Here is a 27165-nt window from a genome sequence, read left to right on the forward strand (position 1 = left end):
TCATAAAGTCGGTCAGGCTAGAAAATGTACTCACTGCCTAGATTTGCATGAGAAAACTGAAATAAAGAATAACTTAACAATGTGAGGGCGATCTGGCTGCAACATCTGTCACCCCACTGCTCTTCAGGATTAATTTGGCAGACCTGACCGGCTGGCTGTCCCGGTGTCCCCTTCCTCCCTCACCACTCCATGTGCGTCCCTGCCCAAGCTGTGAAGCTTTGTGCTCAGTGGGAGAGCATGACTACCCCGATAAAGAAGGGCCATTGCCTTGGTCAAGGATCTGGAGTAGAGACACTCTCCCGCTAGACCTTAAACAAGTTCTCAAGGAAGAACAAGAGAGCATCAGTGTGTATATAAGAGGCAAAGTATAATAGGGAATAACAAATTGATGATACGTATATGTAATTGAGTTATAAGAGAGTAAACATATAAAGATTTGAAAACCCCCGAGTTATTTTAAAAACTCATGCAGCATGTCGTGATGTTATTCTACAGATTATAATCAGTAATCTGAAAACACAATTCATGTTAAAAATGACTTATACGAAACAAGGATGCTGTGGAATCATGTGATGCACAGGAACACTGGAGGCAGAGGTCAAACACAAGACTCAGCCAGCAAACAACCTCTCCAGACCTCAGTTTCTTCATGCATAAAAGAGATTTCCATTACTTGTGGTATGGAGTCTTAGCAAGAACGGAGAAGATACAGAAGCAAAAGACCTGGTATAATCTCTGAGGAAATGCCCACACAAAAAATGCCTACTGTATCACATAATATTCTCATGGTATAAACCAAAGAATGATTCTCCTTATTTTACTACAGAAATAACCCTGATAAATCTGTTCATGATCTTGGCAGTGTGTAAGGTGAATCTTAAGATGTAACACCGAGTACTGTCAGATTACTAAGTATTCTGTCAGCGACACAGGTAGATCCCCAGGTCTGGGTAAGTTTCGATAACTGAGAACAGTGGGACAAATAGAAAGTTCTGGCACCTGCCTCAGAAGCACCCACGTGGCCCTGGAGACCACACATGGTGAAGAGAACAAAAAAGTCCGATGTGAAAGGCAAACGATCAGATATGAGTGGACTTACTCCATTCAAGAGACAAATAAAATGACAAAACAGATACATACTGCTCTCCTCTCCTTAAGTCCCAATGAAAAGAAGATAGATTTGAGGCTACAGGAAAAAAGGCACTGGGGAAACCCACTTTTCAGGATCCCTCTGTCTCTCTTAGACAGAAGATTTTCTCTTTTTCAATAAATTCTTCCCAGAAGAATGAAAAAGGCACCACCCTTCTACATTGTTGATGGGAATCTAAACTGGTAAAACATTATGGAAATCAGTATGGAGATGCCTCAAAAAATTAAAATTAGAAATTTCACTTGACTTAGTTATTCTCCTTCTCTGTATCTTCCCAAAAGAGTTAAAGTCATCATATTACAGTGATACATGCATATTCATTGTCTTAGTTACTTTTATTGTTGTGGAGACAAAATACTCAGCACCCAAAGATAAAGAGAAAGGTTTATTTAGCTCACAGTTTGTAGATGTTTCAGTTCATAGTCTGCTGGCTCCAGGGCAGGGGCACTGCAAAGCAGGCAGGCCGAAGCAAGTGACAAGTGACCAGCAATGAGCATAGCAGTTCTTTTTGTCCCCTATGTCGTACCCAGGATATTGTAAGGGTAGGTAGCACTCACACACTTAATCCTAGCACTGGCAAATCAATCCAGCATCATATGCTTGATCCCAGCACCACATACCCTATACCTAACTACCTTCAAAAAGCCCCCCCATGACAGCCTAAGGCTTTGGGGCAGCATCTAGATACAAGCCATAACACGTTTATAGCAGCATAATTCAGAATAGCTAAATCTTGTAAGGACCCTATCTGTCCATCAACAGATGAATGGATAAAGAAAAGGTGTTATTTATATGTAATGGAGTAAGACTGCCATAAAGAAGGGAGAATTTGATTTGTAGGAAAATGGCCACAACCTGAGACCAAAATGTGAAGCAAATCAGACACACAAGCTTAAATATCAGATACTTCTCTTATAGGGTAAACCTAAAGCATAAGTATTTTTTTTTTTTAAATAGAAAACAGGGAGATAGATCTTTTGCAAATGGGAAAGGCATCTAGAGATGGTAGGGGAGGGACAAAGAGGAAGGGGATTGACTCTGGAGAACATGGCGGACAGACAACAGCAACTACTGAACGCTCTCTAAAGGCTCGGCTCAGAGGCCAGGAATGATGCGGACTAAGGAGATACGAACCAGTAGAGATATGCTCTGCTGACTCAGGAACAAACTGGGCTGAGAGAATCCAACTTGGAATACAGTCCTGGCGCTAAAATAGGAACAGAAAAATCTCGGTGTGGAGGCTCGACTCTGCGCCATTGGAAACCGCGGTTTGGATTTCCCGCCGCGCGGCGGCCGGCTACCTCCACAGCGGCTCAGCAAGGAGAGACGCGACCTCCGAGCTCGGGAACGGAGTCGGAAACGCGACGGACAGGAAGGAAGGCTGACTGGAGGCGAGGTGAGCGAGGAACTGACTCCCTACCGCAGTCTGACTCCAGCGGAGGATTTTCTGGGCGCGGGCAGTCCTGTAAGAGCAGGGCGCGGCGGCAACTGCAGCCGCACGGTTCCCTCTCGGACGGGATTGGTGAAAGGTGCCTGGCCGGAGGGACGCTGCTCGCAGACCCCCTAGGCTGGCCTAGCCCAGATCCCAGAGCCTGACGGTGGCCCGTAGGAGCGACCGACTTCCGCGTAGGCTGCCTCCTCCGCAACTCCCTGGGGCGCAGCAGTGAGCTGGAACAACTAGCCAGCGCAATTCGATCAAGCTGTAGCTGACAGGCAGGGAAGCCGGGCCTCCTGTGTAAGATTACATTTCATAAGGAACAGAAAATATGGGGAAGGGAAGCAACAAAAAAGGCTCCTCGACCCCCAATCCTGAGAATCAGGCAATAGTGGACACTGTACCAATATACATTAAGCGCCATTTAGAGAGCCTCATAGACCAATTCAGGAATGAAGTTATCAATGACCTGAAGCTAGAAGTATGCAGAATAGTTAGAGAAATGCTAAGCACCACCCAGGAAAAAGCAGATGGTGGAGTGGAAGAACAGAAAAAGAGGGGAGAATTGCTTGATGGAGAAAACAGAGAAAGCATGGAGTATGTGAAGCAGGTGCAAAGGGACTATCAAGAAATCAAGAAGTATACCCAAGACTGGCATAACAGCTTGAAAGAAACTAAGGACAGACTATCTGAATTGGAGGGCAGACTTGAAACATGGGAGAATGAAATGAAAAACTTCTTAAAAATAACAAAGAAACACACAGCAATAATACAAAGACAAGAAGATGATAAGAGGAGCCATAACTTAAGGATTAAGAACATAAAAGAAGAAGTAGGGACACAAACAAGTGAACTACAAAAGCTACTCACAGAAATAATCCAGGAGAATTTTCCTAATTTAGCAAAAGGTAAAGATACTCAAATATATGAGGCATACAGGACCCCAGCTACCTACAACCCTAACAGAGAAACACCCAGACATATAATAATAAAAATTCCAGAAATTCAATACAAGAACAGAATATTAAAAGCTGTAAGAGACAAGAAACAGATCACTTACAAGGGAAGACCCATCAAAATTACAGCAGATTTCTCTTCACAAACCATCAAATCACGAAGAGCATGGGGAGAAATAATTCAAGCTTTGAAAGATAATAATCTACAGCCAAGATTGAGATATCCTGCACAACTGTCCCTGGAAATTGATGGAAAAACGAGGTGCTTCCAAGATAAAGAGGAACTGGGGGAATTTGCAACCACCAATTCAACCCTACAGAAAGTATTGCAGGATATTCTAAAAAAAGAAAAATACAAAGAACCCAGAAATAGGGGCGGGGAGGCCACAACGAATGGAGCAGAGAACAAAACGAAGAAGACAAACTGACAGCTACTGACAGAAAAAGAGCTCAACAGAAATGAGACAGAGAAGATTGGATGATAGGAACAGCTTTTTTTGGAGAAAATGACATCTTAATAGGTAATGCTGATTTAGTACCATCTTGTTTTGAAGTCTCATCTAGCTTTTGTTCTTCTGTCTCCAATGGTCTAAACAGGTTGTAGCTTATTGGATTTTGTTATGTACGATAGTATAAGAAAAAACCTTTTAAAGACAAGGAGATTATACAGAGACCATTGTTCATTTTCTGTTAGTCGATTCTAAATACTCTATAATGCTGTCATTCTCTTAAATGGATTTACATTGTTTTGATATACTTAATGCTACAGTATATGAAGTTGTACTCAAGGACTTCAGGGAGGGAGTCAATATGGTAACCATTTTTGGGTCAGGATTAGCTGGTGGTGAAACACTATTCTGCTTAAATGGTTATGTTTTGATCTGCCCTGTTTCGCTGTTATGCCCTCTTTTTTTCTCAATCTCCACTCCATTATTTACTTTTTTATTTTTATCCATTTAATTACAGGGAAAAATATAGCAGGATATAATATAGTAACCCACTTTGACTTTCTATTATCTCGATTTGAAGCCCTGTATTACTCTCACCATCTTGTTTTTGACTGAGGTTCCTATATTCTGTTTTGCTGGATAGTATCAGGTTCGAAAGTTTAGGCATCAGCTGAGAAGATAATGAGATTCATTATAACGCCCATTCTCGTTGACTTTTATCTACTTTTGAAGACCTACAATATCTCCAATGTTTTGGTTTTGTCGGTTTTATTCTTTACGGTTTTGTTCAATTGTATTACAACTAATGATATAGGCAATTCTATTAGAAATAGCGGGAGGCATTATGGTAACCATTGTTGATCACCTTGTATTATGTTTTTTATATTATCTATTATGTCCACCCTTTTGACTTGACCGATTCTGTTCTGTTATGTCACATTTGGTTTTACTCTCTTCCAAAAAAGCAACAAGAACTGTGGGAGCAATGAAACCCAAAATGTGTAATAGTCACTGTACAAAAGAGAGGAAAAGAAAGTGCTCTAAACTATATAACTGCATGTACATTTAAAAGTATAAGATAGAAAATGATATCACAGAGTTTTATTGGATCATTGAACAGAACTGTTTGCAGTATCATTGTTGGAATGTCCACTCTACAAGCTTTAATTTTGTGACTTGAACAATTATTTCTAAGATGGCAATATGTAATCCATTAACTAGTGATTTCCTACTGCGCATTTTTTTATTCTGTAAACCTGTATAACTTGTACCCCTTCACTGTTTTTTTTCTTTCTTTTCTTTTCTCCTTAAATAAAAATTAAAAAAAAAAAAAAAGAGGAAGGGGATTAAAAAGTATTATGACATCTTACATGCATGCACCTAGTCCCTAAGATGGTCATAAACTTCCATACTACAAACATGGTAACAAAAATTTAAAAAAAGAAAAGAACACTGATTCATACTGGGCTGCAACAAACAATCCTGGTTTGAAATAGTATATGTGAAAAGCACAAAGGAAGAGTTAATTTGTTCATAAAACTCTTACTTTTAACCCTGATTCCCACTTCTAGCTATATCCAATACAATAATAATATACAGTCTGTGTATTTTTTTAAGGAATGGACATCTCTGTTGTGTGATTGGGAAGGATTGGAGATTACAACAGATACATAAATAACATGATGGTTTATTGAAAATGACCAGACACAGACAGCTCAGGGAGGCACAATGCCAATGGCATAATCACTTACCTGTCTGTACATCCACATGCTTCCTGCCTTCTACGGGTTCAGGTGTCCGTGGTTTGAGCTGCTCTTGAGCTCGTTTTTTGGCAAGAGCCTTCTTCTTAGCCTGCTGCTTTCTCTGCAGCTCTACAGGATCAGGCTGCCCAGGCTGAGAGGGATAGAAAAGGCTTCTAACAGTCAGGGCATATTTCTCAAACAACGAAAGAACTGCTATTCTACCGTAAAGCATGTGTTACAAGAATGCTTCGTGATTACTAGAGACTTGATGGTTAAAACTTTATTGGAATTTTGTCAGGTAATACGTAGGTATCTGACAAAGCATAAAAGTTACTCCAAGTATGCCTGTAACAGCGTAAAAGGGTCAGAATCCTATCTAATTACATATATGTTTTCCTTACTCAAGCATTTTTATCATCAAATCTTTTGCTTCCTAGTAGAACTGGTATAACTGTTCCATTATGATAAACTTTAATGAATACTTGAGAAATTGAAAAGTAGGATTTTTAAAATTTGAATTTCATTTTAACAGAATTTCCTTAACAAATTTATTAGCTCACAAAGAAAACATTCTCAGAAAGCTTCTCTAAGTGTAAAATAAGCTGACAAAGGGATTGTAAATGTAATTGTTCACAGTCATTATTATTTGATATCTGTATCTTACTTTGTAGTCATTCTCTATAGCTCGTTTATCTTACCTCAAGCTAAATTGAGAAGGGGTATGTGAAAATATTGCACATGGATAAGCATTTATTTATTTGTTTTTTAAAAAAACCCAATAAAAACAATGATTCAGGATTTCAGTTGGGGAGATAGCTCAGCAGCACAACTGTCTGCCTGGCAAATGTAAAGTCCAAAGAATTTCTTTTTTTTTTTAAGAATTTCAAAACAAGATAATAGGAAATTAACAATGATTAATATATTGTGTATTGTCATCTTCAAAATTGGTCAGATTATAAGATATAGGCATGCATCGATCAAATTATAAGTGCAAAGCGTTTTTTCAATGAACTTAAAGAAACGAGTAGTAGGGGCTGGGGATTTAGCTCAGCGGCGTAAGTGCCTGCCTTGCTAGTGCACAGTCGTGAGTGTGATCCCCAGTAAGTTCCCTACCAAAGAAATCAGTAGTATAACTATCTTAGTTATCTTTGTGTGTGTGTGTGTGTGTGTGTGTGTGTGTGTGTGTATATATATATATATATATATATATATATATATATATATTTCCCTCCTTCTTTTCTCCTTTCACTCATCCTAGTTGTTCTTTCCTTTTCATAATATCTATTGTAGATTTTACTTTTTCAGTTTCTTACACTAGGGAGACAATACGTTATTTACATATACGAGTCTGATTTCTTTCATTTATGAACATGGTCTCTAGTTGCTTCTTCACATGGATAAACATTTAAAAGTAGAATTTTAAACGCATTTTAATTGAAATGACAGTGTAGTAACATTAACATTTTTAAAAATAAGACAATCACCTATGATCGATCCCATGTCACTTAAATGAAGTGTTTTTTAAAGCTGTGTGATACCATACACGTTTTTATTATTGTTCTAATTTATCATAAAGTTTATGTATGATATTATCTATCATAAACTTTTCCCTATGTGTGCATTATACAGAGTAAATGAGAGCACTATTTCTGATGTTCAAATTCCAACTTCTCAATTTATTAATTACTAAGATTACTAAAATCCTAGGATTACTAAAGCTTCAAGTAACTAACCCTAACCCTAAGGTATTTTTCTTATCTATGTAAAGATGATACTAAATCTACGTAAGGTTTTGGCAATAAGAAGCAAATCAGAAGACAACGTAATGAGCTTTACACATTATCCTCCCCTACCTCATTATCATATCCTTTCATTATAAAATGGTAAAACCACATGAGGAAAAAGAAAAAGAATTGCCTGTAGTTAAATCTGAATAATACAATTATTGCTATCATTTTGGGATCATTCAGTGAAGACTTTTTTCTTTGTGTATTTATTCTATACTTTTATTAATACTGTCCTTATTTCTTTTTTTTAAATTTTATTTAAGGAGAAAAGAAAAAAAAAAGCAGAGAAAGGGTACAAGTTATACAGATTTACAGAAAAAAAATAAACGTAGGAAATCACTAGTTAATGGATTACATATTGTCATCTTAGAAATAATTGTTCAAGTCACAAAATTAAAGCTTGTAAAGTGGACATTCCAACAATGATACTGCAAACAGTTCTGTTCAATGATCCAATAAAACTCTGTGATATCATTTTCTATCTTATACACTTAAATATACATGCAGTTACATCGTTTAGAGCACTTTCTTTTCCTCTCTCTTGTACAATGACTATTACACATTTTGGGTTTCATTGCTCCCATGGTTCTTATTACTTTTTTGGAAGAGAGTAAAACCAAATGTGACATAACAGAACAGAATCGGTCAAGTCAAAAGGGTGGACATAATATATAATGTAAAAACATAATACAAGGTGATCATGAATGGTTACCATAATGCCTCCCGCTATCTCTAATAGAATTGCCTATATCATTAGTTATAATACAATTGAGCAAAACAGTAAAGAATAAAACCGACAAAACTAAAACATTGGAGACATTGTACGTCTTCAAAAGTAGATAAAAGTCAACGAGAATGGGCGTTATAATGAATCTCTTTATCTTCACAGCTGATGCCTAAACTTTCGAACCTGATACTATCCAGCAAAACAGAATAGGGGAACATCAGTCAAAAACAAGATGGTGAGAGTAATACAGGGCTTTAAATCGAGATAATGAAAGTCAAAGTGGGTTACTATAATATATCTTGCTATTTTTTTCCTTTAATTAAAAGGATAAAAATAAAAAAATAAATAATGGAGTGGAGATTGAGATAAAAGAGGGCATAACAGCGAAACAGCGCAGATCAAAACATAACCATTTAAGCAGAATAGTGTTTCACCACCAGATAATCCTGACCTAAAAGTAGTTACCATATTGTCTCTTTCCTTGAAATCCTTGAGTACAACTTCGTATACTGTAGCATTAAGTATATCAAAACAATGTAAAACCATTTAAGAGAATGGCAGCATTACAGAGTGTTTAGAATCGACTAACAGAAAATGAACAATGGTTTCTGTATAATCTCCTTGTCTTTAAAAGGTTTTTGCTTATACTATCGTACATAATAAAATCCAATAAGATACAACCTATTTAGACCATTGGAGACAGGAGAACAAAAGCTAGATGAGACTTCAAAACAAGATGATACTAAATCAGTATTACCTATTAAGATGTCATTTTCTCCAAAATAGCTGTTCCTATCATCCAATCTTCTTTGCCTCATTTCAGCTGAGCTCTTTTTCTGTCAGTAGCTGTCAGTTTGTCTTCTTCATTTTGTTCTCTGCTCCATTTGTTGTGGCCTCCCTGCCACTATTTCTGGATTCTTTGTATTTTTCTTTTTTTAGAATATCCTGCAATACTCTCTGTAGAGTTGAATTGGTGGTTGCAAATTCCCCCAGTTCCTCTTTATCCTGGAAGCACCTTGTTTTTCCATCAATTTCCAGGGACAGTTGTGCAGGATATCTCAATCTTGGCTGGAGATTATTATCTTTCAAAGCTTGAATTATTTCCCCCCACACTCTTCGTGATTTGATGGTTTGTGCAGAGAAATCTGCTGTAATTCTGATGGGTGTTCCCTTGTAAGTGGTCTGTTTCTTGTCTCTGACAGCTTTTAATATTCTGTTCTTGTATTGAATTTCTGGAATTTTTATTATTATATGCCTGGGTGTTGCTCTGTTTGGGTTGTAGGTAGCTGGGGTCCTGTATGCCTCATACATCTGAGTATCTTTACCTTTTGCTAAATTAGGAAAACTCTCCTGGATTATTTCTGTGAGTAGCTTTTGTAGTTCACTTGTTTGTGTCCCTACTTCTTCTTTTATGTTCTTAATCCTTAAGTTATGGATCCTCTTATCATCTTCTTGTCTTTGTATTATTGCTGTTTGTTTCTTTGTTATTTTTAAGAAGTTTTTCATTTCATTCTCCCATATTACAAGTCTGCCCTCCAGTTCAGATAGTCTGTCCTTAGTTTCTTTCAAGCTGTTATGCCAGTCTTCGATAGACTTCTTAGTTTCTTGGTAGTCCCTTTGAACCTGCTTCACGTATTTTATGCTTTCTCTGTTTTCTCCATCAAACAATTCTCCCCTCTTTTTCTGTTCTTCCATTCCACCATCTGTTTTTTCTTGGGTGGTGCTTAGCATTTCTCTAACTATTCTGCACACTTCTAGCTTCAGGTCATTGATAACTTCATTCCTGAATTGATCTATGAGGCTCTCTATATGGTGCTTTATGTCTATTGGTGCGGTGTCCGCTATTGCCTGTTTCTCAGAATTGGGGGCCGAGGAGCCTTTCTTGTTGCTGCCTCTTCCCATATTCTCTGTTCCTTATTTATGCAAACTTATATAGGAGACCCAGCTTTTCTCCCTGTCAGCCACAGCCTGATCGAATTGCGCCGGTTAGGTGTTCCTGCCCACCACAGCGCACCAGTCAGTTACGGACCAGGCAGCCTATGCGGGGCCCGCCCCTCCCGGCCACCGTCAGGCTCTGGGATCTGGGCTGGGCCAGCTTACCAGGTCCACCAGCAGCGTCACGCAGGCCAGGCACTTTTCACCAATCCCACCCGAGAGGGGGATGTGTGGCTGGAGTCGCCACCGTGCCCTGCTCCCGCAGGACTGCCTGGACCCAGAAAGTCCTCCGCTGGAGTCAAACTTTGGTAGAGTGTCAGTTTCTCTCACTCACCTCACCACAAGTCAGTGCACGCCTCCCTGCCCGTCCTGTTTTCGACTCCATTCGCAGATTGCCATTCTCAGAGCTTCCGCGCGTCTCTCTCCTCGCCGAGCTGCTGTAGAGGCAGTCGCCGTGTGGCGGGAAACCCAAATCGCGGCTTCCAATGGCACGGGGTCCAGTCTCCACACTGAGGCTTTTCTGTTCCTGTTTTAGCACCAGGACTGCATTCCAAGTTAGTTTCTCTCAACCCAGTTCGTTCCTGAGTCAGCAGAGCATATCTCCACCTGCTTATGTCTCCTTACTCTGCACCCTTCCTGACTTCTGAACCAAGCCTTTCAGATAGCCTCTGTAGTATCTGTTATCTGTCCGCCATGTTCTCCTGGAAGCTGTCCTTATTTTTTTATAAGCTAGAATTATAAATCTCAGTTCTCAAAAGAAGAGGGTGTTAAACACATGAAGTTCATTTTAGAAATATATTGCCTGGCCAAACTGTTTCATGGTCTAGCGAAAACACATTTTGAAAAAGATCTCTTTGGACTTCCAGGAGAACATGGTGGATAGATAGCAGCAGCTATGGAGGCTCTCTGAGATACCCTGCTTAAAATCCAGGGATGGTGTGGTACGAGGACTCCTAAGCAAGGGGAGATACACCCTGCTGGCCCAGGAACGAACTAAGCTAAGAGAAACCAACTGGAAATCCAATCCTGGTGCTATAACAGGAACAGATAAAACCTCAGCGTGGGAAGCTAGAACCCGTGCCACTGGAAGCTGCGATTTGAATTTCCTGCTGCCGATGTTGCATCCAAATCTGCTGGGCAGGGAGAGACGCGCGAAAGCTCTGAGAGCAGGAATCTGTGAACAGAATTGAGAGCAGGACTGGCAGAGAGCCCAACATCGACTTTCTGTGAGTGAGCGGAACGGGGACCCTTTCATAGAGTAGGAGGCTCCAGCAAAGGACATACTGGGACCGGGCAGACTTGCTGGAACAGGATGCTGCAGTGACATTAGCTGCATATTCCCCTCTCAAGCAGGATTGGTGGCGAGTACCTGGCCTGGGTGATGCCGCTGACTAAGACCCAGTAGGCTAGCCCAAAGCAGGTCCCAGTCCCTGGAGGTGCACCTTAGCAGTGAAGCTTTCAGTAGGTTGACCTGGAGGGGCAGGCCCAGCAGAGGCTGCTGAGGTCTGTGTCTCCCTAGTACACTGCAGTGGGTGGGAACATCTAGCCGGCACAATTCAAACAGACCGTAACCGGCAAAGAGAAAAAAATTGGGCCTCCTACATTCGCTTGTATGGAAGGAACAAAAAGGATGGGAAGAGGAAGCAACAAGAAAGGGTCCTCAGGCCCCAATCCTCAGAACACTGATGCAGGAAAGGGAAACGCAAAGGAAGACAGAAAACATGCAATATCAGACATGGCACCAATAGACATAAAGCAGTATATCCAGAGCCTCATAGATGAGTTTAAAAATGAAGTATTTAACGAAATAAAGCAAGATATAAGTAGAATAGTTAGAGAAATGCTAAGTACCACCTAAGAAAAAACAGATGGTGGAATGGAAGAATAGAAAAAAAGGGGAGAATTGTTTGACGGAGAAAATACAGAAAACATAGAATATGTGCAGCAGGTTCAAACAGATTACCAGGAAACTAAAAACTCTATTGAAAGCTGGCATAACAGCTTGAAAGAAACTAAGGATAGATTATCTGAATTGGAGGGCAGATTTGTAATATGGGAGCATGAAATGAGAAACTTCTTAAAAATAAGAAGAAAACAAACAGCAATAATACAAAGGCTAGAAGATGATAAGAGGATCTATAACTTAAGAATTAAAAATGTAAAAGAAGAAGTAGGGACACAAACAAATGGACTATAAAAGCTATTCACAGAAATAATCCAAGAGAATTGCCCTAATTTAGCAAATGGTAAAGATACTCAGATATATGAGGCATACAGGACCCCAGCCACCTACAACCCAAACAGAGCTACACCCAGGCATATAATAATCAAAATTCCAGAAATCTAATATAAGAACAGAATACTAAAAGCTGTCAGAGACAAGAAACAGATCACTTACAAGGGAACACCCATCAGAATCACAGCAGACTTCTCGGCACAAACCATCAAATCACAAAGAGTGTGGGGGGGAAATAATTCAAGCTTTGAAAGATAACAACCTCCAGCCAAGATTGATATTTCCTGCACAACTGTCCCTCAAAATTGATGGAAAAAACAAAGTGCTTCGAGGATAAAGAGGAACTAGGGGAATTTGCAACCACCAATTCAACTCTACAGAGAATACTGCAGGATATTCTAAAAAAGGAAAATACCAAGACTCCAGAAACAGTGGCAGAGAGGCCACAATGAATGGAGCAGAAAGTGAAATGAAGAAGACAAACTGACAACTAACGACAGAAAAAGAGCTCAACAGAAATGAGGTAGAGAAGATTGGATGGTAGGAACAGCTATTTTGGAGAAAACAAGACATCATAATAGCTAGTGCTGATTTAGTATCATCTTGTTTTGAAGTCCCATCAAGCTTTTATTCTCTTGTCTCCATCGGTCTTAACAGGTTATATCTTATTGTATTTTATTATATGTGATAATATAAGCAAAAACTTTTATAGACAAGGAGATTATACAGAAATCATTGTTCATTTTCTGGTAGTTGGTTCTAAATACCCTGTAATACTGTCATTCTCTTGAATGGTTTTACATTGTCTTGATATGTTGGTGCTACAGTATACGAAGTTATACTCAAAGATTTCAAGGAAAGAGACACTATGGTAACTACTTTTATGTCAGGATATCTTGTGGTGAAACACTATTTTGCTTAAATGGTTATGCTTTGACCTGCGCTGTTTTGTTGTTATGCCCTCTTTTATCTCAATCTCCTTTTTTAAAAAATTATTTACTTTTTTATTTTTATCTTTTTAATTACAGGAAAAATAAAAAAATAGCATGATACATTATAGTAACCCACTTTGATTTCCTATTAACTTGATTTGAAACCCTGTATAGCCCTCACCATCTTGCTTTGACTGATTTTCCCCTATTCTGCTTTGCTTGATAGTACCAAGTTCAAAAGTATAGGCATAACTGTGAAGACAGTAAGAATCATTATGATGCCCATTCCGGTTGACTATTACCTTCTTTTAAAGTCCTGTATGTCTCCAATGCTTTGGTTTTATTCTTTACTGTTTTGTTCAATTTTATTATAACTGATGATATAGGCAATTCTTTTTAAGATAGCAAGAGGCAGTACGGTAACCATTGTTGATCACCTAGTATTTTGTTTTTACATTATCTATTATGTCCATCTTTTGATTTGACTGACTCTGTTCTATTATGATACAAAAGAGAGGAAAAGAAAGTGCTCTAAAGAACATAACTGCATATATATTTAAGTGTATAAGATACATAACCGTATTACTGAGTTTTGTTGGATCATTGAACAGAACTGTTTCCAGTCTCACTGTTTGAGAGTCCACTTTATATGCTTTAATTTTGTAACTTGAACAATTATTTCTAAGATAACACTATGTAATCTATTAGTGATTTCCTACTGTTTATGTTTTCTGAAATTCTGTATAACTTCTACCCTTTTTCTATTTTTTTCTCCTTAAATAAAAAAAAAAAGAAAAAGAAAAAGATCTCTTTGGAATAACTCACAGGAGATCACAAAATGGTAGAATTAGTCTTGTGTATTTTTCATCCACCTCCCCTAATGCTGATTGTTATCTAATATAGCACAATACCAAATTCACGAAATAAACAGGGGGAAAATACTGTCAACAGAGGTCAATTATTTTTCACAATTGTAACCATCATTGATTAGTGTTTGCATCTCTAGATGTGATTTATGTGATCTTACCCCATATGCAGAGTCCTGAAGCCAAACCCACTGTCACGATACAGACCTGTCTCACTACGCAGAGGGGCTCCCTGAGGAGTCCTCTATGTTTGCTTTCAAGTCCCCCTCCTGCCTTTGCTGCTCTTGATAGCCAATATTATGTTCTTTATCTTTAAAGTTATTAAAAAATATATTTTTATTTTTAGTTGATATACAGTAATTATACATATTTGTGGAGTACAGTGTGATATGTCAATACATTTATATAATTTGTAATGATCAGATCAGAGTAACTGGTGTATCTATCCTTTGTTTGTGTGTTGGAAACAGTAAAATCCTTTTACCAGCTATTTTGAAATAGTAGTTTTTTGGGAGGGCAAAACAGACAAGGAATCATGTGGCACATAACCTTTTGAGATACGCTCTTTATTTAAAAGCTTTTTTTTTTTTTTTTTTGAGACAGGGTTTCACTGTATAAGTCAGGCTGGCCTTGGACTCATTATGTTGCCCAGGCTGGCCTTGGATTGTGGCAACCCTGCTGCCTCAGCCTTCTGAGGGCTGGGGTTACAGGCATGTGGTGTCACACCTGGAGAGATTGGTTTTTTCAATAAATGTAATGCCCTTAAGGGTCACTGCGTTGCTCAGTTTTTTCCAAATTTACTTAATAGTAGTGGACTGTATGAATACCAGTTTGTTCATCATTTACCCTTTGAAAGGAAGATTAGGATGTGTGCTATGGTTTGGACCAAAACTGTTGCTCAAAAAGCTCACTGTGTATAGAGATGGGGTTTCTGGAAGGTGAATGGATCCTGAGGATGCCGTCTCAGGATGGGTCTGTAATCTCACTGCATTATTGGGATGTGACAGAAATTTAGGGGTTGGGCCTAGTTGAAGGGAGTGGGTCCTAGGGACACTCTCTTATGGGCTGTATCTTGCCCCCTGCCCCTCACTCTCTGGTGCTTTCTCTGCTTCCTGACTGTTGAGAGGTGAGCAGGTTCTGCTACACACTCCTGCCACCATGATGTCTGCCTCACTGCAGTCCTGCAGCCACGGAGACAGCCAAGCACGGGCCAAAACCTTTGAAACTGAAGCTGAAATAAACCTTGCCTCCTTTACGCTGTTTTTCTCAAGTATTTTAACACTAACAATGAATTCTTAGTTTTGGACTACTATAATACTAAGAGTGTTCATATGCATGTTTATGTACAAACGTAAGTTTTCATTTCTCTGGGGTAAATAAGAATGCAATTGTGAGACTGAATGGTTAAGTGCATGTGTAGTTTTATAAGTAACTGCTGAGCAGTTTTCCAGAAGGGATGCATCATTTTACATTCTCATTGCCCATATGTGAGAGTTCTAGTTGCTCTACATCCTTTTAAGTACTTATTACTATCATTATTTTAGAATTTAAGCTGGGTGTGGTGGCTTCCCAGCCTCCCAACACTCAGGAAGCTGAGGCAGGAGGATCTTTGCAAGTTTGAGACCAGCCTGGGCTACAAAGTGAGCCCAAGGCCATACTGAACTGTATCACAAGGCCCTGAATCAAAAAAAAAAAAAAAAAAAGTTAGAGCTGTGTAAGCCAGCCACGGTGGTGTGTGCCTGTAATCACAGCACTCAGGAGGCTGAGGCATGAGGATTCCCATGAGTTTGAGGCCAGCCAGGACTACATAGTGAGATCCAGTCTTAAAAAAAAAAAAAAAAGGGAGCGTAACATATCATGTGGTTTTTAAATTTGTATTTCCACAATGGCTAATTTTGGACATCTTTTTATGTGCATATTTGCCATCAATAACTCCTCCTTTTGGTGAAATGTCTGCTTTTATCATTCGATCATTTTCTAGTTGGCTTGTTTTTTGTTGTTTATTTTTGAGTTTGGAGGGTTCTTTATATATTGTAGACATAACTCTGGTGGATATGCAGTTTGCAGATTTTTTTGGTAACCTTTCTTCATCTTCTTATGAAGTTTTCCAAGCATCATAGGTTTTTAATTTGATGAAATGCAATTTATTATTTTTTGAAAATAAATCATACTTTTAGTGTCATGTCTAACAATTTTCTCCTGGCCCCAAGTTCTGAACGTCTTCTCCTATATTTTATGTTAAAAATTTCATAATTTCACTTTTAAATCCATGATCCATTTAAAGTAATTTTTGTAAATGGTGTGAGACTAAGAACAAAGTTTAATTTTGTTGCCTATGTGTCTAGTTGCCCCAGCAGTTAGATAATTTTGTTGGAAGGATTGTTTTAGCAAAGTGTGGTATCACATGACTGTATGCCAGGACTGTATGCAGCAGGAGGACTGAAACTTCAAGCCCATCAGGGCAATTTGGCCACTTACTGAGACTTTCTCAAAATAGGAAGTAGGAAAGTGCTGGGATATAGCTTGGTGTAAAAGTCCTAGGTTCGGGGGTGGGGATTTAGCTCAGCGGCATAAAGCGCCTGCAGTCGTGAGTTCGATCCCTGGTACCGATAAAAAGGAAAAAGACCAAAAAAAAAAAAAAAGTCCTAGGTTCAATCCTGAGCCTTATGCAAACAAGATTGTCTTTGCCCTCTTGACAGAAATTAATTGGGGATATTTGTGCTGGTATATTTCCAAGTTCTTTGTCTGTCTCATTGGTCCATGTGATCATTCTTTACCCAAAACAACCCTGTTTTGATAACTAGATCTATATGGAAAGTGTTAACACTGGATAGAGTGATTCCTCCCACTTTATTCTTCTTCTTAAAGGTAGTCATAACTCCTCTGGTTCTTTTGCTTTTCTATATAAGTTTTATCTGGGGCTGACAGCGTAGCTCAGGTGGTGTGCACAAGGCCCTGAGTTTGATTCTTACCAACACGCAGGCCCGCATGCATGCATGCACACACACACACGCAAACAAAAAGAAAAAAAAAAAAAGAAGTTGTCTAGATCTAACAAATCTCTGGAATTCTGTTAGAAATTCTACTGAACTTAAATATAAATTTGGGGAAAAATAACATTAATTTTCTAGAAAAAAGGTGATTGAAAGCATAGCCTCTTGTTTGATAGGCAAGCGCCCTACCCCTGAGCTGCATCCCTGGCATCTTTGTTATGGGGACTCTTTCAATCTGTGCAAATGGTATATCCATTTATCTCCATCTCCTTTGGTTTCTTTCATCAGAATTTTATTGATTCCATGCATGTTTTGTGAGATTTATATCTAAGTATCTCAGTGTTTTGCGAGTGACTATAAACAGCATTGTATTTTTAACTGTTTTTCAAGTGTTTCTCTATAGTACCCATAGATGTTACTGCTTTTTAAAATGTTGATCTTGAATCTTGTGATGTTGTTGGAATTTCAGTTGTAGATCCTTTTTGTAGCTTGCTTTGGATTTTCTACGTAGATAATTATGCCACCTACAACTAGGAACAGTTTCACTTCTTTCTAAATTTGGCTCCAGCACTGACTAGAACTTGTACCACTGTGTTTCACAGGGGTGAAAGTAGTCACCCTTGCCTTGTTCCCAGTTCTAGGAAAAAAGCAGTCAGCTTCTCTTCATTGTGATATTAGCTGTAGATAAATATTCATCAAGTTGAGGGAAGTTCGCTCAATTCTAAATTTGTGATGTTTATGATGAATATTGCATTTCATTAAAATTTTTTTCTGGATCAATGAGTGTGATTACGGGATTTTTCTCTTCTTTAACGACATATTGATTAGATTGACTAGCAAATGTTGGAACACTATGTCATTTTTTACTTGGTCATAGTATACAACTTTTTATTTACTGCTGGATTCTGTTTGCTAAAATTTTGCTGTGAATTTTTGCATATAAGTTCAGGAGAGATTCTGGTCCAAATTTTTTCTTTGTACTGTATTGTCTTGGGTATCACAGTAATAATGCTGGCTTCAAAAATGAATTTGGAAGTGCTTTTCTTATTGTTTTTGGAAGAGACTGTAGAACTGTTGCTAATTCTTCTTTAAATTCTTGGTAGAATTTTGTGAAATGATCTTGGTCTGATGGTTTTTAGAAGATTTTAAATTCTTTGATTCTTTAATAGTTATAGGACTATTTAGAACTTCTGTTTTATATTAGGTAAATCTTATTAAGTTTGTCATTTGAAGAGTTGGACCGTCTAATTTGTGTGGTTGAATTTACATTGCAGATTTATTTATATTTATGAAATTGTGATTTATTGTAACACATATGTGGTCCTTATCCTCATTTCTTGGCACATAACTTCTAAAACCCTTCAATGACTGTCTTTGGATTGTATTGAGATGACTATTTAAGGCTTCAACATTGCCCTTTTTTATAGTTGAGTAATATTCCATCATATAAAAATACCACATCTTTTTCATCCACTCTGCAGTTGATGGGCATTTTGGGTTGTTTTCAAGATTTAGATATTACAAATTGTGCTGCTATAAACATTGGTACACATATATCAATGTGACATGATCTTTTCAATTTTGGGGAGAAAATAACCAAGAGGGGAATAGCTGGGTTGAATGAAACTTCTATTCCTAGCTTTGAGGACTCTCCATATTGATTTCCATAGTGGCTGCACCAGTCTACACCCCCACCAACAATGGAGCAGTGTTCCTTTTTCTCTACAACTTTGCCAACATTTATTATCAGTTGATTTCTTGATCGCAGCCATTCTTTCTGGAGTGAGATGAAATCTCAAAGCTGTTTTAATTTGCATTCCTCGAATGCCCAGTGATGGTGAACATTTCTTCATGTATTTATTTGCCATTTATATATCTTCATCTGTGAAATGTGTGTTCATCTCAGATGCCCATTCTTGAAAAGGGTCTTTGAATTTGGGGGGCTTGATGTCTTTTAATTCTTTATATACTCTGGATATGTCCATTGTGTGAGGGATTGTCAGCTAAAATTCTTTTCCATTCTGCAGGTTTTCTTTACGCCTTGTTGGTCATTTCTTTTGAAGTGCAAAAACTTTTTAATAAGATGTGAAACCAGTTGTTGATGTGTTGAAGTATTTCATGCAGTTTGCGTTTTGTTCTGAATTACCTGTCTACCCCTGTGTATCCAAGTTTTCTACCTATCTTGTCCTCCAATAGATTTAGTGTTTCTGTTTTAATATTTAGATCTTTGATCCATTTTGTACTTTTAGTTGATGTATGCAGTACCCATTTACATAATTATTGGTATGTTAGGAGTGGTCTGCCATCTTCTGTTTTTTCTCTTTTCCATTTATTCTCTTCCCTATCTTCCTGTGGCTATAATGAATGCCTATGATTTTATGTTGCCCTGGTATACAGTTTTAAACATAAGTTTAACTTCCCTGTACCTGAAGCCAGGCTCAGTCACCCTTGACATAGTTTCCAATGCCATACTCTACTGGTTAGAATTACAGTTTAGTCCTTTGCTTTTAGGATTGCCCTCATGTTTCAGGTGAGAAATCCACTGTTGTTCAAATCATTGATCTTGCTTAGTTAACATGTCATTTCATGTCAATTCAGGCATGACTCTTCAGCACCTTCTGTTTGCCAACAGACGCATTGTTCTCAGTGGAGACTTGGCTCAGCCCTGGGGCTGCCCTTGGCAAACACAGGACGTTGTACAAAGAACTAAGATGGAGCCTGGAATCTTCCAAGCACTGGGACATTTGAAGACACCTGAACATTTATACCAGATGCCCCAGGTCTTTGCCCACTGAGGCACCGGACATTTAAAGAACTTTGGATTACTGATGTTTACCAAGATCTTCCCACCTCCTGTCCCTTGCCTTTTTTCAAGCCCTATTAACAAAGCCTGTTCGTCTTTGTTCCTTGCAGACGGCCTTTTTGTCTTTTGTCTGCCTGCACCAATAAATTCTATACCATGTTTCCTTTACAGAAGTCTGGTGGTCTTGGCTGCTTTTACATCATTGCTTACAATTTCTATCTAGTTGCTTTCAAGATTTTTTGTTTTTAGTTTTTTGAAGTTTTAAAGTTTGATTTTGAAGTTTGATTCTGATGTGGCCTGGAATGCCTTTCTTTGGGTATTATGGTTGAAACACTGTGTCAACTTGAGAAGTTTAGAAGTTTAGAACTAAAAGACTCAGCAGAGAGCCAGGTTCTTAATTTGTAAATATCCTTGTCCTGTGCAAGAGGAGGGCAGGGAGATTTTGTGAGTACTACTCCAGTGTGGTGGGGGAGATGGCCTATGAGCAATATAAAATAAAGGAGGAAAAGAGGCTTGTTTGCCCTTCTTTTGCTCTGTCTGCTACCTTGAAGTGTTGCCCGGGTGCCATGCCATCCTGTTTTGGTGCCAGCTGATTATGGACTGAAATCTCCACAAACTGCAAGCTAAATAAATTTTTCCTTTCTTCATTTGGGTTGCTGGGCATTTTGTCCAGCAATGAGAGAAAAGTAACTGAGGCATTGGGCTTACCTTTGGAGTTCACTTAGCTTCCTAAACATGTGTATCTTTCAGCACATTTGCGAAATTTTCCGGCAGTATTTCTTCGAATATTTTTTCCATCCCATGCTATTTCTCCTATCTTCCTTAGATTCCAATAATATGAATGTAGATCCTTTGCTTTCACTCTTTAGCATCCTATGATTGGCTGTGTCTCCCCTATCCTCTTTCTTTCTCTCTCTCATCTGATTTTTCTCTGAGGGAATCAAAGCACTGACCAAATACTTCCACATCCAAACTTGGTTCTCTTTGTTACTACCAAACAGAACTGAAAATTCATCTCCCTGCTGCTCCTGCTACCACCAGAAAAAGAGGGGCACTGACTCTTGCCATTTCTTACTACCTCATTGCCCATGAGTGGCAGTAGTTCAGCTTCCTGCTCCGCCCTGTGGACACCACCTCAAGGGGCAGAGCAGAGAACTGATCTGCACTGTCTTGTGCTGCCGTGTGGGGATGGAAGTGCAGCTTCCTTTCAGCCTCACTGGCACTGTGGGGAGGCGTGGCTCAGTTTTTCTCTTACTATATGGCTGGGGGTTAGTGTTATCAAAAGTACATTTTTGGTCTGCAAGGTTGCCCCTTTCCTAGTCCTTGGGAAGATGGAGCAGGCTTTTCTTGGGGTTGTGGTTTCAGGTTTTAGGTTTTTCTGGAGGCCTAACTAAACAAGATGGACAGGAGGCAAAAACAAAACCCAGGCACTCATTCCTTCCGTGAGGAATGTGCCGGTCCTCAAGTTCCAAAGTTCCTGGCCAGTCTGCTTTCCTCTTTGCATCTTGAGGTCTTTCTGTTTGCTTGTTCTGTTACTGCACTACTATTTTTTTTAAAGAGGGAATGTGTGAATTCTTGCTTGTGCAAAAGTGGAATCTCAGGGCAGACTTTTAAGATGAAGTGCTGATTAATTGACAAAGAAAAAAAACCAAAGATGATCTTTTTTTTTCACTTTTGTTTTATATATGTCGGTACTGATAAAAGAAATTGCTAAAACATATATCCAGATCACATATTTATGCTGACCCTGATCTGTCTGTACCAGAATTGTCTATAGAAGTTTATTAAAAGTTCACATTCCTGTGTCCTAACCTTACAGGTTCTAATGCAGGCGGAGCAGAGTAGGGCTGAAGCATACACATTTTTAATAAGTTTTCCCAGCAATTCTGATGCAGAGTCTACTATGGAACACAAATACTACTTTAGACTAACACTCCATACGTGACCATCTTGTGCTACTTATTTACGTCATGTGTTGCTTATACATTAACTATATTTCATTTCTATGCCAATCACTAACTATAATTGATACCACGTCTTAGTCATTGTTGTATCCTAGGTAATGACCCAGTGCAGGACCTAAATCTCATTAAGTAACTACTGGTTGAATCAAATGTAACTCAGACTTTTTGATGAAATGATAACAGTATTGGGGTATGACACAGCTAAACAAATCTAAATGTAGTAGATAGGACTGCCCAAGAATAGCAGTTTTTGGAACGTTTAGATTGGTCTATAACAACTACAGAAATTGATAGTAAAAGTCTAAAAACTTTCAGAGCAGTTTGCTAGAGTTGCATTGAAAGGGTTTTTAAAGTTATTAAATATGATAAAATATACATAATGAAAAGCTTATAACTTCAATCATTTTAAAATCATTTTAAAATATACAATTCAGTGGCATTAAGTATATTCACATTGTTCTAAATCCATCTTTACCATCCACTCCAGAACGGAAACTGTATGCCTATTAAACAATACCCCTTTGTCTTGAGCTTCTAGGAAGCATACTGGAGAATAAATAAATCCCCTCCGTGGTGCTGGGAATTAATCCTAGGACCTTGTGAATACTATGCAAGCACTGTATCACTGAGACACAGCTACAGTTTCTGCATATCTTTTATTAAAATTTAACTTTTCTAGTAATTCATCCTCATTTCATTTTATTGGTGTTTTAGTCTGCAATGGCTCTGAAATTAACGCAAATATACAAACTGATGCTTCCCTATGGACAAAGAAAGCACTCTGAGACTACTTAAATCGTGCTTACCAGCAGCCCTGTCTGTAGTGCGTATGTGTTGCCTCGGATCACTCGTCTGTCGTACATTATGTTTCCATAACGGACAGGCTCTTCCTCTCTGTAAAACAGCAAAGTCTAAGTAAATATTTTATCTGTGGCATCCATCGTATCTTTGAAGTAAACTCATTTGTAATATGTTGTAGACTAATATAAATTATTTTTAAGAGAATAGATTTGTTTGAGAATGGCCCATAAAACAAGGACACGAATAGTTACCATTTGTGCAATGCCAGGCTCTTTCATGTATATTACTTTATTTCCTGTTCATGATAAGCTTCAATTTGGGAACTATAGCTCCTATCTGACCCAAGAAGAAATAGACTCAAAGTCATATTGCTAGTAAGTGGCAGAGCTGGACTCAGGCTGTAAATCTGTAATCTTATTTCACTTAATAAATGTGAAAATGGGCCATCTGAAAAGGAACCTAACCTAAAGGACTAAAAAAAGCTTTATTTGAGTATTGAAAAATTATACAAAGAAAAGAATCAGGCTTAAAAATATAACAAGTCAAATTTCTCATTGTTCTTTAAATCCAAGGATGTTTAAAAGGTATGTTTAAACTCTTAATAAACTTCTAATTTCAGGGATCTGAATGATCAGTGATGAAAAATACAAATGTGCAGCCGATATTTTCATTTTAAGTTCTTAGAAAGATAACCTATGAATAGCTGTGAAGCCAGACCACAACCAACACCAATAACAGCACTCTATCAGAAACGATCTGACTGTGCATAAGCTGTTCGCTTATCATATATTGAAGCCACATCCTGACATAATTTGTTGCTTATTTTACTTGGCCTTTGGTAGTATGTAGCACTTCATGTAAGTGCTCTTTTCTATTTCCCTGTGATACAAACATATTCTTTTTTTAAAATTTTAACTTCTTCCTTTACCAGTTTCTTCTGATTATGTTTTGTTACTTCTCTGACTGCTCTTTCTCAGTCTTTGCTGCTCCTTCTGAGAAGGAGAAGCCCTCAAGGCTCCACCTTCTGCTTTCTGAAGATGATCCTATCTATTTTTGAAGCTTCATATATGATCCATGCACCAATTTTATTTTATTTTTAGCCCATAACTCTTCAATGAATGCTAGGTATATCCAGTTGCCCATAAGATATTTGGAAGGCAACTTCCAAATGTAATTATCACTCTTCCATTTCAACTTGTTATGACACGTTTCCCATTTCATTAAACAGTGCCACCAACCATACAGTTGTCTTAATATAGAAGCCTGAGAGTCATCCATGATTTCCTTACTTTTCCCTGTCCCTGCACCTAATGCAGAAAAAATACTGACTCTACTCTCAAATCTTTGCATCCATCTATTGCTTATAGCTACAACTAGGTTACTGACTTAAAAAAAAGATCTCTTGGTCCTATAGCTGGAAGACATTTAATGTGGAAAATTTGATTTGACCTTATCAAAAACAAAAAATGAAACAAAGCTGTCTTAGTCTCTTTCTTGTTGCTAGGACATAATACCTGACACCTGTAATTTAAAGACCAAGATGCTTATTTTGACTTATGGTTTCAGAAGTTCAGTCCATAGTCAGCAGGCTCAAATGCAGAAACAGCATAGCAGAAGAGCCTACCTCAGAGAAAAGCTGCTCACCCATGGTAGCCAGGAAGCAGAGAAAGAAGGGAGGAGCCAAAAGGGAGATATATGTTCTTCTGGGTCAATTCCCTAGCTACTGCCTCTTCCACTAGGCCCCACCTCAACACCTTACTCAGAAGTTGACCTCATCTATGGATTAATCCATGTTACGTACAGCATCTCCAAGATCAAATAACTTTCTGAAAGTCCCACCTTTGAACACGTGAGAACTTTAGAGAACAGGCTAGATTTAAAACAAGCCAAAACAGTGAAAACAAAAACAAAAAAAGCTTTAGAAAAAAGAAAATTCCTAACACTTATTGCTGATAAGGATGTAGAAAAGAGGCTAGATTTATTTCTTTTATATAAAACTCTGAACAGGATATGACTATATATAGGATAAATCACATATTATACAGGATATATCATATATTATATATCATATATCTGTATACGATATATACAGACTGACATAAAGGTATACTTTCTTGGACATAGTCTTCTAGTCATTCACCAGAAAGTTTAGCTAACAGTATTCTCCTGGCTACTTTTTCAATATTTTATTCATAAGGACACTGTAGACAGATATCATCCTTATGCATAAGGATATCAATTATTACCATCTATAAGCTACTATTTTCTTGAAATTGAAATTTTACTCTCTTCTGCATTACTAATCAATTACTTAAAAAATTACATAATATACAAATCTGCTACTTATAAAAATTGTGCCAAATGAATCAGCATACATTCTCATTTCTAATTTTTTGAATAATGTTTTAATAATAATGATTTAATAATAATAGGATTTGTGAGCAACCATTTAATTTTACCAAAACATGTTTTTGGAAAGAGTTCTTTTTACACTGAATCTTCATAAAAATAAATCTTCAAATTTAAAATTTCTACCTTGTTTTTCCTTTAAGTGTTAGAACTCTCTTACTAAAAACCCTTGTCAAAATAAGATAATTATAAATTTTGACTCAGTGTGTAAAATAAACATCAAGAGTTACACTTTGATGTCAGTCACCACCTAGACAATGTGTATTAAGTGCTTATTACATGCTAGGCATAGTCCTAGGTGAATGAGATACAAAGTCCTTGCTTCCATACAACTTGCATTCTTGTGAAATTCTGCTGATTCCAAAATTTGAGGCTTAGGTAAATAACTTTAAGGGAATCATAATGTGTATTGTCTTTTCTAAATATAGATGTTTGAACATTTGTATTCATTAGTGTAAAAGTACAATTTGTGGCTGTACATGGATGAATAACCTAATTCCTGTCCAAAGACAAGTGTGGAAAGAACTTTATGAGGCTGTCATTTGTACTCGTTTCTGCGTCTAACACTTTCGTGCCTTGGTTCCTTATATGCATAATGAATTATGAAACCAAGGTGGCAGTACTACGGATTAAGAAAATATGAATGCCTCCAGTGAAGTGTCTAGTATGAGGCTAGTCCTCAATAAGCATTAGTTGACAAGCTTTGTGAAATAAGGCAGTTTGTATACAGGTTATGGATCATGCCAGCAACTCACTATCACTAAAATGAACTAAGAGAGGCCAGCCATGCTCCTTTTTGCTTCATCCCTCTACACCACGGCAGTTATTGACCGCGGAAAATTTCTTTCAGCAGAGTGTACACAAGGGAAAGCAGCCTGGGCAGCTTTTGCCAGGACCTGGACCCAGGATGGAGTGCAAGTGGAGACGGGCCGGTTGGTCACTCACGGCTGCAACAGACTGTCCCGATAACGGCGGCGCTGGCAGGGCAGGGCCCGGGGCCGGCTGGTGTAGGTGTAGGTGGCCATGACTGGAGAGCTGTGGTTTCGCAGGAAGGGTCCGGGGTCAGACTGCTTTGCCTGCGCTGGAACTTGGCTTTGCGGCAAGTGGGCACTAACAACGCGTGGGAGGCAGAGAGATGTCAAGCAGTGCCAAGGATTCGGATTTAGTGAAGCGAAGAGAAGCGGCACGCGAAGCGACGAAGGGGAAGGGAGGCTGTCAGGGCTGTAGGAGAGAGCTACAGGCAGCCTTTTCCAGGGAGCATAGAACCAGCAGGCAGCGCCAGCACCAGTTGCCCAGCAACCAAAGGTTCTCTTGGAGGCGGGACCTCGAGGCAGTTCCTGTGGGAGGCACTTCCGGCTCTGGGCTCCGCCCATCCATGGCCCCCCCTCAGGCGCGCCTGCGCGTTGGGAGCTTTCTGGCTGTAGGCGCCGTTCTAACAGCTGGAGTGCCTGTGTGCTCTTCGTCAGTTTCAGCGGAACCTCGCCGGGTTTGGAGTTGCAGCCTCGCATGGCCGCTGTCAGCGTTATTCTCACAGGCCCAAGTGCCCCTGAGATTTCCGAGGGCGGCCTCGCCTGGCTTCTCTTCTCACAGTACCTCGGTGTACCCTGCTGCCCCAGTGATGACGCCCTGGGGAGCAGGCTCCCGGCTCTGTTACGTGTGGGCTGGGAAAACGCTGCCTTCCTGGTGTCTCCCGGGGTCATCACATCCAGCCCCTCCGCGCGGGCTACTGCGCCCTTCCGCAGTCTTTTCTGCGTTCCCCTACCTCCAGGGCATCAAAAACCTTGGGGCGCCTGGAGCGACGAGGGCCGCCTTACAGGCTTAACTTGGGGAAAGGAATGGGCAGTTTGTTTCGACTGTGCAGAGAAAGACACAGTTCCCCTAAACCTTAATCATCAAACCCCACGCTCCAAAGGTTGGAGTGTCTGGGGTGGGTCTGTGCCTGTGCCCAGAAACAAAAGATGCTTTGGGGTTAGTACTAGA

General features: G+C 38.9%; 1 protein-coding gene across 1 annotated transcript in view; it reads right to left on the reverse strand.

The window, feature by feature from the left end:
- Positions 1–26766, reverse strand: part of Rsph3 (radial spoke head 3) — a 33952-nt gene extending 7186 nt beyond the window's left edge. The window contains 5 exon segments of the mRNA XM_003468499.5: positions 5742–5883; positions 22782–22869; positions 26131–26239; positions 26242–26323; positions 26325–26766. Coding sequence (XP_003468547.2) covers positions 5742–5883; positions 22782–22869; positions 26131–26239; positions 26242–26323; positions 26325–26693 — 790 coding nt within the window. The 5' untranslated portion in view covers positions 26694–26766.
- Positions 26767–27165: the final 399 nt, after the last annotated feature.

The sequence above is a fragment of the Cavia porcellus genome, unplaced genomic scaffold (assembly GCF_034190915.1).
Source record: "Cavia porcellus strain 051 isolate PalLab524CR breed Dunkin Hartley unplaced genomic scaffold, mCavPor4.1 scaffold_22, whole genome shotgun sequence".
Lineage (NCBI taxonomy): Eukaryota > Metazoa > Chordata > Mammalia > Rodentia > Caviidae > Cavia > Cavia porcellus.